The 11476-nt window shown below is 46.0% G+C and overlaps 4 protein-coding genes across 4 annotated transcripts; 2 read left to right on the top strand and 2 right to left on the bottom strand.

The window, feature by feature from the left end:
• Window positions 1-419: 419 nt before the first annotated feature.
• On the bottom strand, window positions 420-5468 carry TRV_01781 (uncharacterized protein; the record flags this gene model as incomplete). Its single annotated transcript, XM_003024036.1, has 2 exons — window positions 420-2990; window positions 3051-5468. Coding segments are annotated over 2 exons (4989 nt in total), but the record flags the coding sequence as incomplete, so codon positions are not given.
• A 991-nt stretch (window positions 5469-6459) lies between these two features.
• On the top strand, window positions 6460-7759 carry TRV_01780 (uncharacterized protein; the record flags this gene model as incomplete). Its single annotated transcript, XM_003024035.1, has 2 exons — window positions 6460-6691; window positions 6780-7759. 2 exons carry the CDS (start codon window positions 6460-6462, stop codon window positions 7757-7759), a joined length of 1212 nt encoding a protein of 403 aa, XP_003024081.1.
• A 584-nt stretch (window positions 7760-8343) lies between these two features.
• Window positions 8344-9093, top strand: TRV_01779 (uncharacterized protein; the record flags this gene model as incomplete). Its single annotated transcript, XM_003024034.1, has 1 exon — window positions 8344-9093. The coding sequence occupies one exon, from the start codon at window positions 8344-8346 to the stop codon at window positions 9091-9093; it is 750 nt and encodes a 249-aa protein (XP_003024080.1).
• Window positions 9094-9202: 109 nt separating this feature from the next.
• TRV_01778 (uncharacterized protein) lies at window positions 9203-9613 on the bottom strand (the record flags this gene model as incomplete). Its single annotated transcript, XM_003024033.1, has 1 exon — window positions 9203-9613. One exon carries the CDS (start codon window positions 9611-9613, stop codon window positions 9203-9205), a length of 411 nt encoding a protein of 136 aa, XP_003024079.1.
• Window positions 9614-11476: the final 1863 nt, after the last annotated feature.

Genomic DNA, 11476 nt, shown 5'->3' with positions numbered 1-11476 from the left:
ATTAAATATTAAAAATTTTATATATAAAAATTATTAGAAATAATTAAAAATATATTATTATGAAATAAAAAATATAATTATAATATAAAAATATCATAAAAAATTAAAATTTTAGTATTTTTTTAATATAAAATAATAATATATTAATATTTTATAATTTTATTTATATATAAAATAAAATATATATTTATAAATAAATTATATTATTATATAATTAATAAAGTTAAAATACTAAATATATATTATTTTAATAATTAATAAGAGGTAAAAATTCCAACTAATTAGCTAATTTATAGCTATTTTTTAAAATCTATAAATTTAAATATTTTAATCTATTATTTAAAATATAATAATCTTTACTTCGCCCCAACAATAATATTCAATTACTCGAGTTTGTATTATAGATTGACTAAACTAACACTAAAATATTCATTTCCACTACCTTCAGAGCTCTGTCTATCCATGGCTGTTTGTATCAGTTCCACCAGCTTTTCTTGCTCAAAGCCTTGACTAATTGCCTCGAGAGCAGCGATCGTGCGCCTTTGAAAATTCCTCGCCTTAGTGTCGTTATATATCATATTGTCATATTCAATCCTTAGCATCAAGGTCTCGTTACCGATAGCCGAGAATTCAAACATCAGCTTGAATTTCGAACCTTCGCACCATGTGTAAAGCTGCTGGGTCCCAGGGATCGCGGATGCTTTCTGTCCGCGATTATCGTGGAATGTTACCATTGCTTCAATGAAAGGGACATTTGGGTGCTGCGGCTGGATGTCAAGGTACTCAAGGAGTCTGTTCCAGGGGATGGCATGAGAAAGGGCGTCCTGGCTTGCCTTGCCAACGCTTTTGGCGAATGCATGCGACCAAGTCTCGCGGGGAGAAATATGTTGCTGCATGGAATCTCTCCTATTGATTCGGGGCACCTTTATGCGGATTGGGAGTGGCTCTAGGAAGAGGCCGACGGTGTCGAAATCTTCAACCCCGCGATTGAGATACGGTGCTCCAAGGACGGCAAGTTGATCGTGGGTGCCTGTGGGATAAAGTGCAAGCGCGACCGCCGCTAGGGAAAGTTGGTGTAATGTTATGCTGTGTTTAACTGTGAACTGAACCATACCCTGGAAGGTTTCCAACGGTATTTTGCACACTCGAGATGTTCCATTATAACTTAATCGCAATGGCTCTCGGTAACAGGGGACTTCTGAGAGGCTCTTCCAGAAATCGAGGTCATCCTGGGACACATCACGGCTCCACTGAGCCGTTTGGCTATAAGTTCTTTGCAAGGGCAAGAGAATCTTACCACCCCAGCAGATCTCAATATCTCGGAGGATTACATTGAGCGCTGTAAGGTCCAGTACGATGTGTGAAGCCACCAGGAGAAAGGTAGTCGGAGTAATAAACACACGGATTGGGTGCTCCTCATCCAACTTGAACTCGCGATTTACCTCTTCTCTGATATCAATCTTGCCCACAACAGCTACTTGAGGAGGGACTTTGGCATATGACCGCGTGTGCTCATTCGGAAATAGAGAACTTAAGATCTCATGGCGCTTCAACACCTTGTTCCAAATTTCTTCCAGTTTTATAATATCCGTATCACCACTGAGAGCACACGCATAGTTGACGTTGAAAGAGGATGAGCCTTTACCAACTTTGTATTTTTCTACCCATTCGCGTTCTATGGGAGATAGGGAGAGACAGCCAGGCTTTGAATCAATTTCGGGCTTGGACGCTTCGGCGACGGAACCTAACTTCGAGCTTGAGAATAGGGAAATTTGATCGCCTAGACAAGGGCGTTTGATGACGCTGTGGAGTGCGATATGCCTTCCTCCGAGGCATGTCAAGCGGGAAGCCAAGTTTAACAGAAGGACAGAGTCTCCGCCCAACTCAATAAAGTTGGAATCGTCATTTAGAGGGTATTCTCTATCTAGCGAAAGCAGAGACTGCCATATGGATGAGATCTGGTCTCTAATACCAACAGCCGGTGTAGTCGCTGCTGACTCTATTAGTGGCGATTGGCTACCCGAAGACTCGGAGTAAGCAGGTAAGAACTTGTTGACCTGGTCACCGAAGCGGATATTCTCTATAACGTCGGCTAGAGTAATATCTCGATCAAGGATGGAAGACAGACGTTTCGACAAGGTAATTTGCTTGATGGAGTGTCCACCAAGTTCAATGAAATTGGAATTGTCGTCCAGGACATGCCCATCCTCCAATTTCAGCAGAGTCCTCCACACTGTAGCGATTGCCTCTCGGGCATCTGCTGGAGTGCTCACGGGAGATACAGGACGGCCGTGCGAGGATACTCTGGGTATAGACGCACAAAAAGCTGCCGCGACGGCCTTATAATCAATTTTTCCTGCATTGGCCAAGGGAAACGTATCAACAGCTTTGATGAGCCTTGGTATTGCTTGTGGTGGGAGCACTTTCTTGATCGTCTCCTTGAATAGAGCAATGTTTGTGGTTTCCGGCTGTATCATTGCTACTAGTATATCGTCCTTGCGTGCGATAGCCACTGAAGTGGCTTCAGTGTTTGCAACCATCCTAATCTCAAGGTCATTCAAATCAAGACGGAAGCCTCGGAGCTTGATTTGCCTATCAGAACGACCAAGAAGACATATCTCTCCCGATCGGTTCCAATACCCACGATCCTGAGTTCGATACATCATTTGGCCAGTCTCGGGGCGAATGATGTCTTTGAGGAAGTTTTTTGCGGTTTCATCCGGCCGTTGGATGTATCCTGGAGAGACTTGCACCCCAGCAGTGTAGAGTTCTCCAATCACTCCGGGGGGAAGTAGATTCTGATGTTGGTCTAAAATATAGATCCGAGTCGATTCCACAGGCTTTCCAATGGTGACAATCTCGCCATGAACAAGGCGCTTGTAGCTTGATCCGCAACTCGACTCTGTTGGGCCATACATGTTATAAGCAGGCACTGTGGCAGACCATGCGTCACATACGGCTTGGGGAAGCTGCTCTCCAACGAGATAAATCTGGAATACACAACAAGATTAGCTAGAGACTGAGACTCTTTTTAGAGACTTGAGACATACTGCTTCGAGGTTTTTGTGATCGCAAGGATTCAACATTTTCCCAATTGATGGAGTAATCATCGCAACATTTGCTTGCTGTATGTTACCCAAAACGTCGGCCTTGTGGCTCAGGAGAAGCGTTCCGCCATATGAAAGGCACGAAAATATTTCGTGCATACTACCATCGAAAGCTGGAGACATAACTTGAGCTACTTGTAGCCCAGGCCGCATATGGAGACGGGCATTATAATCTTTCTGGAATGCAACTATTCCCTCGTGGGTACATACAACCCCTTTCGGCAATCCAGAGGAACCAGAAGTGAAGCATAGATATGCCAAGTCTTTCTTGGATATTATGGAATTACCATATCGCGTGACCAGTCCAGGTGTGTTATCTGCTTGATATAGCAATTCCTCGATCGAATAGAAGAGTGAGCAGGACGAGGGTTTTCGGGCTTTGGATTCTTTAAAGGGTGATATATACACTCTGCTTCCAGAAGTTCGAAAATATGAATCTCTTAGATCATCTGGTGACGCCGGATCTAAGGGACAGTACACTGCTTGAGCTTTGAGGACTGCGTATATAGCAATGATCCAGTTAATCGAACGGTCAGCGTGAACGCAGATAACTTCTTGAGGAAGGACTATCTCGCACAAACTCGATGCAATTTTTGTGGCTGCTGCGTCAAGTTGGGCGTAGGTCAGTGACTCGTCTCCTCTCGCAACTGCTACGGAATCTGGAGCGCTTTTGACGCAGGCGTCAAAGAGGCTTGTCAATGTATCCTCCCCTTGACCGAGGGTGGCATCGGAAAAGCAGTTCCCGTTCAACAGGCTTTGCTGCAAGAGTTCTGGCGTAAGGGAATGCCTGAAGTACCAGTCTAAGGTTCCTTCCGGCCCTATCAATGTCTCGATGGCATTGACATACATCCGGACTAGGTCCTCGATATCAGAATGATCGAATAAGACTTTGTCATAGTTAATTTGGATTTTTTCCTTTGGGCCAAGGAATATATTGATGGGGATGCTTGACTGAAGCCTGGTAGAAGAAACCATGGTGGAAGATGTCGGACTTAACACTGCCTCGTAGTCGTACTGCATGGCCAGAACTGATGTCATCTTGGGGCTCTGATCCGGTGTACTCCACTCGAACTCTCGCAACTTAGCGACACGCTGGGTTGTGCAAAGAAGCAAATCCTTGAATGCAGTTCCCCGGTCCAAGTGCAGAATGAGAGGCAGAGTGTTCATCATCGGCCCTACGGTCTCTCGAATTCCAGGAATAGGGATAGACCTGTTTTCGAACACAATACCAAATGACACTGTGTCAGATCCCGTATAAATTGCGAGGACCAATGACCAGGCTGCATAATAAATGGACGAGAGTGGAAGATTCATTTCGCTGGAATATCGTATGATACGTTGTAAGGGTACGGAAAACGCGACAAAGTTTGCGGAAAGCGAGTTATTGGAGGACTGGTTACAAGGAGGTGGAAGTAGAAAGTCGTTATCTGTCACTTTTGACAAGTAATCTTGCCAAAACTGCCTTGCCTGGCCCTCAAATATGGCCTGATACATTTGCCAGGCCCGACTGAGTTCCAGGAATGATCTGCCTTCCGTTATTTGACCGCCCTCCATCAAAGTGCAGACTTTTTGGAGAAGTAGCCGGGCTGAATATCCATCTACGAGGGCGTGATGGACGTGCCAGACGACAATACTCCTTTTCCCCGCCAGGGTTATAATCTCGAATTCTGTTGCGGGCTCTACCATTTCGGGTGCCTTTATGGATTCAACATGTTCCTCAAATGAGCATAGATCGCGGTGTATGTTCTCTGACCACACAAAGCAGGCCATGCCATTCTCCAAGAAAAAATCATCGTCGAAAACAGCCCGGAATATAGGTTCCGACTGGATGACCTTCTGCCACGCTCGCTTTAGAGTTGGGATTTGACCTGGTGAATACTCTTGAAAATAGCTGATGACATTGTTCCCCGGCCTTGCCTTGGTATCCAGCACAAGTACAGACTGGAGTTTTGCCATACTGCAAGACCCAACGCCATTTCCCCTGCTGCTCCCCACTGCATTTCTTAAATCTGTTGGTGTAGGACTGTACTGGCGTGCTTTGGTAGATGAATGGTGGAAACCGGCAGGTCGGTCGAGCTCTGCCTCGGATATATTGTTTACAGGCTTAAGATCTCCTTTAGGCACAGTATTGACGGGCTGAGTCGGCAGCAATTTGGCGTTTCTGAGTATTTCAGAAATACTTCCACTCCGAAGGATTGACGGAACGTCCACAGAAACTCCTTGACGCCTACAGGATGCGGAAACCGCTAAGGCTATCATGGAGTCACCGCCAATTTGATAAAACGTCGAGCTAGGATTGATGGTGTCCTTTGGTATTTGTAGGCTTTTAGCAAGCTCGGACAGGATGATAACGTCCATCATTCTGCAAAGTAGGGCCGCAATCTCAAAGATTCAAAATACAGATGCCGGCAGCGTCAGGTCAGAGGTGTTGAAAGGTGGTGACACTATATGGCGCATCCATCGTTGTGTACTCTTTAGAAACAAGTCCGGGGCTATCTAAGTGTGGCAGAGCTGGTGCTCAACTTCGAGTCCCCTGATCCCAATTCGTACTCCGTGCTCCATACTCCGTCCAGAATGTGGATACCCAAGCATCAACCAAATACCTCATGCAAATGGTTTGAATTAGTGGACTAAGGCTAGAACAGGGCAATACAGGGTCCTCTTCCCTACAGCTGTACTCGGGGTAGGCTAGCTATCTGATGCTGGGGGTCCTAAAAGTAGCGGTCACCCAAGGAAATAGATGGCTGGCTGATTGATGGAGGCCTCAAAATTAAAAACGGAGCACCTTTCAGCTTCTTCATTATCTAATAGTTTAGACCACCACGGGCAACCCTGCATGCAAGCGGGCCTGGCTTCCGGGCGGGCTAATTTATATATAATATACACTGCAAACCTGCATATACAGAATGCAATCCAAGAAGATATCAATTTCCGATTGGCGCCGTAGTTATGGCCTCGATTATACATGGACCAAGTTTTTTACGTAAAAGCTCTCCACTAACTAGTTACATTCGGTTTGCCTACTAAATAAATTCAAATTTAAAATAATGATATAAAACTTGGCCGGCATAACCAGGGACAGGGCCTCACTTTCTCGCGAGGTTTAGGAAGAAAATCTCCGTCCAGGCATTGCCCAGAGTTATCGCCCTAAACATGAGGGGGTTATGCATGCAGGTCATGGGGAGGTCAAATTTGAAATATACCCTGGTTCAGCAAGAGAATTTGATTCCGGTTCGCTGCAACAATCACAAAATATAGTATATCTCAGCATAAGCCCACTCGATACCTTCGCAACTGAGCATTCTACCCAAAACTTCTGCTGTCTTCCAGACAACACCCGATTTCCGGCGAAATGGCTACAGAAGAAATCAAGAAAACACTCACTGAGCTCAATGTCTCTTTACAATCTGCTCTCAAGGTCCTTTCAGGTGACCTGCGAGCCGAGTTGATGGCAAGCCTACACGATCCAAATGAGCTGCCAGACAGGTCCCTCTATGATCTATCCGCACAAGCGGTCAACCAATTGCAGGAAACAAAACAGCTTCTTGAACCACGAACAGTCATCTTAGCAGACCACTTTTTGGGTTAGTTTGTTCCGTTATTTACGGTCTAGCTGCACGAGACTAATGCCTGCCATAGGATCTGCGAACTGCAAATGCCTGAACGCTGCAGTTGAACTTGATATTCCTGATATTCTACGGCGAAAAGGAGCAGTCAATATCTCAGAGCTTGCGCGGGCTAGCGGCGCCCGTGAAGATAGGCTGAAGCAAATTATGCGTGTGTTATACAGCGCTGGTATTTTTTCCTATGACCCGAGCACAAGGTTGTACACGAACAACGAATGTTCAACTCTCTTGCTCAGGGATCACTGGACTGGCTGGAGGAACTGGGTCGACCTGTACGGTAATGAATTTTACGATATGGCCCGCGGGATCCCACGGTCCTGTCGAGAAGGAGAGAAAAGGATGGCTTCCCAAATCAACTTTGATACAGATCTGGATATGTTCTCTTGGTTTGCTGCCCAAGGGTCTCTGGACCGGGTTCACAAGACCTTGGGTGGCGGAGCTGTTGCTCAGGCTCCTGGAATACTCGCAGACTATCCTTGGGAAGAAGTTGCGGACAAGCTTATTGTGGACATTGGTGGTGGAGGAGGCGGACTCATCTCGCTTTTGCTTCGTAAATTCCCAAACTTACGAGGCGGTATACTCGATCGAGCCGAAGTGATCGACCAGGCGATCACTAACTTTTGCACCGCCAATGGGATGTACCATGACGTTGGGGATCGGGTGAGTAGGGAGAATCTTCACGCTGGCGACTTCTTCAAGGAAATTCCCAGTTACGAAGTATACTGTATGAAATGGTGTCTTCACGATTGGCACGACGAGGACGTTGTTAGGATTTTGAAGAATATCCGCAAAGCCATCATCCCGGGTCCTAAGTCAAGACTAGTTCTATTGGAAATACTGCTGAAGGAGGGCCGCGCTGGGCATCTGTCCCGTATGGCGGATATGTCGGTCATGATGGCGGCGAACGGACTGGAAAGAGAAGAGTGGGAGTGGGATTCTCTTGCTGCTCAGAGTGGCTGGAGAATAGCGTGCAAATACGATCTTCGAAATGCGTGGCCGTGTGCAATGGAGTTGCTACCTGTCTAGTAGACATTTTGAATAGCTAATAATAATTAACAGTTGCGGATAACTTATACATAACTAGTTAGCCAAGTTGTTACGAATAGTTTCCCCACAACCTCCAATTGATGCTTTGCAGTTAACAAACAATACACCCCACATGTTCCTGAATACGAACAGCTACATAACTAGTTAGTTAACTTAAGGTAGTTATTGTGGAGTGCGCCACGAAACTCTGACAGCGGAAACTAACGACGGGCCGAGAACTTTATTCCAATGGCTTGAAGCTTTCTTTTTGGTGCTCAAGAAAAGTCGCCCATGGATTCCTCATGATGCTTGGGAACTTCTGGTTTCTCCAGATTCAAGCAGTTCACCTCCCAGAAACCCCTTTGTGTACTTTGTACTCGCTCTCTCACCACCCTCCCTCCTATTTTTTTCTCGCAATGCCGCGACTTATCGACGATGAACCAGAAATTCCAGACTCTCGGAAAACCCCCTTAAAAGTAGTGATTGCAGGGCTAGGAAGGACGGGAACAACGTGTTAGTTTTGCAATTTCTTGATGTGAGACCATTGACTTTGCAGTTCTAATTCTTTTTTGTTTTCATTTTTTATGCTGGCAGCCATGTATTTTGCCCTCAAGGAACTAGGGTTTACTCCTTTCCATGGCCAGGAATTTCCCTCAAACCCGACAAGATGGTTTCTTCTATGGAAAGAAGCTATAGATTGCAATTTTTATGGGAAGGGCACGCCATATGGACGCGAAGAATTCGATAAATTGCTAGCAGGCTACGATGCTATCATGGACTTTCCCCCGTGTCTTTTCTGGGAAGATTTCTACAAGGCATATCCTAATGTCAAAATTATTCTCACCAATCGCGACCCCGACTCCTGGCTGAAATCAATGCAAGATACCATTTTTGGCTTTATGCAGTGGAAGATTTGGCTGGTTTGGAGATACGTGGACCGCCAAACGACCAAGCCAATGCTGGATATGTTAACGGCGGGCTTCAACGTCTTTTGTAACAACGATTACGGGTCAGCGGCTCGTCAAGCATATACTGATCATTACCAACGAGTGAGAAACACTATTCCGAAGGATCAGCTACTAGAGTTTCATTTTGGCGATGGCTATGAGCCCCTTTGCAAGTTTCTCGACCTGCCAGTTCCTGCAAAGCCATACCCCCATCAGAACACTTCAGCGACTTTCAACGGTCTTCAAGAGAAGCTGTGGGTATCGATCAAGTCAACTTTGAGGACGGGAATGTATTTCGGATTGACTGCCCTGTGTGTTGGAGCTGGGTCATGGTACTTATATAAATTCAAGAGTTCGGTTTTTCTGGCGGGATTCATGAATGTGTAAGGCAGATTATAGCTCGCAGTACCATGGTTTCTGTAGAGTCAGGTTCTATAAACATCTTTATATCCTTTCCTACATGCTCCAAAACCATTAAGCCGTAGCTGATATCCATTTACTGCCGTGGGGTCTCTCCAAACTCAGCAGCCCGATCCACGGCTTCAGATACATGCCAATGGACAGCTTTCCACTGTCCATCCACACGCCTCGCAATCAGCGTAACCCTCAGATGAATTTCTCCTCCCACGGGCATTTTGCTCCAGGGGAAAAGAATCCACCATGCAACGTCCCCTTCATACCACCCCTGAGGGTTGTGATCAAAGAATTTCGAGGGTGGAACAGTCCTGAGATGGTCAACAGCTTCTTCCAGAGACATGTCAGGGGGCCCCAGGCCGCTATGGATGCCGGTATATTGGGTGTTCGAGTCGTCGATTGAGGTTGTCGAAACTTCGTCTAGCTTCCGTTCAACGAGGTAGTCCAGATAGTTGGATGCGAACTCGTTCATCTCAGGGGTTGTTACTGGCATTCTGGCCGCTTAGTTGTAATGATACTGCTAACTTGTAGGAATGACCCTTATGGGAAGAAACTAGGGTGTACTTGGGAGATAATTCGTGTGCGAAGGACCCCGTATATATACGTATATATACGCGACCCCTTAACTGAAGCTCTCTCAGTATTGACAGGAGTACTCTATAAAAATTTTGACCGATGAATTGAAATCCTTACTGGGATATACGAAACTACTAATGCACTATGCAATCATTTCCCTTTCGTATCAGGAGACAAGTTACATTGAACCCTGCAGTAAGCGGCCAATGAATTGATATATCTTATACTTTTCTCGGACTTCAGACTAGTAACACCCTGCCCCTATTAAGCCACTAGGGGTTTCCGTCCGTAGGCAACATATAATCTCTGCACGCCACCCACACAGCGCATTTCATCCTCGGTGTATTTGGGCAGATTATCAAGCTCATCCCGGGGCATCGAAAGAGGTAATGCTAATGCTTGACGATTAGTTAACTTTGCAAAAAAGAAAAGAGAAAGGAACAAAGATCGGAGGGATTGCGATAACTACTAACCGCGAGCCATTGGCAAGAAGCCCCTAAGTGCAGAACTGATCTGCCATGTGCTCTTCCGAGCCATCTCAGGGTTGGGGTTGAGTGCTCCCACCGGGACATCAAATATTTCCTGGCGTACGTCTTCCATCCCGGCATCTTCAAGCCACCCTTTCATGCGAAGCGGGTAGTCATATCCAAAGCCATTGACGGTGAAGATTTCGCGTATCATACCCTCGGCTTTATCTAAAGCCCCTGGATTTGGGGAATTATGATCCTGTTCAATCAGTTCTACCCACCCGCCTGGCTTCGCGAGACCGCAGAGGTTCTTTACTGCTACTGCTGCCGAACAATACTCGCAGCCGGGTAGAACCAGGCGTTGGTGGACGTAATCGAAACTATTGGACCAGTTCTGGGGCCATGGACTATCGATTCGCTGAACCTGTAGAGAGACCCTCTCCGGCAAGCTGTCTGGAAACATTCTCTCAACGGAATCCGTCCCAATATAGACATTCCCTCTGGAAGGCAGAGAGGCATGAAGATCCACGAGCCATCTCCCTGGAGAGCTGATAATTAGTACTGCTTCAATCCTGACTGATCTTTCACGAGAAACAGGAGCTTGTCCACCCACCATCCGCCGTTCCGCTGTCCAAAATTCGCAGATTTTGTCTGTTTAGATTGACTGGTGCTACTACCAACTTGCCCATAAAATCCAAAAACACTTCGTGCTGTGCTGCTAGGCGGGCCACCTCCTCGCTGTGGTATTCGAGATGATACTCTCCCTTTTGTCTTGCCCTCACAGTCGCCGCATCAGGGGCTATGCCAGTTGGATTACCGCTTTCGAGTTCAACAGCCATAATTGGATTGGGTTTCTTTGTAGTTATTTGCTAAAGAGTGCGTAGAAAGGTCCAGTTTTCTACCAAAGAGCTCCAGTTAACTGACTACTTCATATACTTTTTGACATTGTTTATTTTATTTTTATTTTTCTAGCAGCATTCCCTACCCGGCTGAGATGTGCCTCCTTGGCGAAGGCCAGCTCGCCACAGAATTGGGCACCGGAAGATTACCGGCTAAAGGAGCTGTATATGCGGACGGAGGATACATAGTTATGCAGCAAGGGGATGCAGGCACGAAGTGGATAGCTATGCAGCCGATTTTACAATACAGCCACGAAGGACAGCCACCCACGTAGTTATATGTATGTTCTACCTCTGAAAACTGGGAACTCACAACCCAGAAAGACGATGAATATGACGTGGCTCAATTGGCTGTGAAACTCCGATTCCTAAAATGGGCTTTCTATCAAATGCCCGTCAAAGGATTAGTTAGAC

The sequence above is a fragment of the Trichophyton verrucosum genome (genome assembly GCF_000151505.1).
Source record: "Trichophyton verrucosum HKI 0517 chromosome Unknown contig00142_1.f1.exp, whole genome shotgun sequence".
NCBI classification, from domain to species: domain Eukaryota; kingdom Fungi; phylum Ascomycota; class Eurotiomycetes; order Onygenales; family Arthrodermataceae; genus Trichophyton; species Trichophyton verrucosum.
Note: the sequence above shows the minus strand (reverse complement) of the source record. Positions and strands in the feature narration are given on the sequence as shown.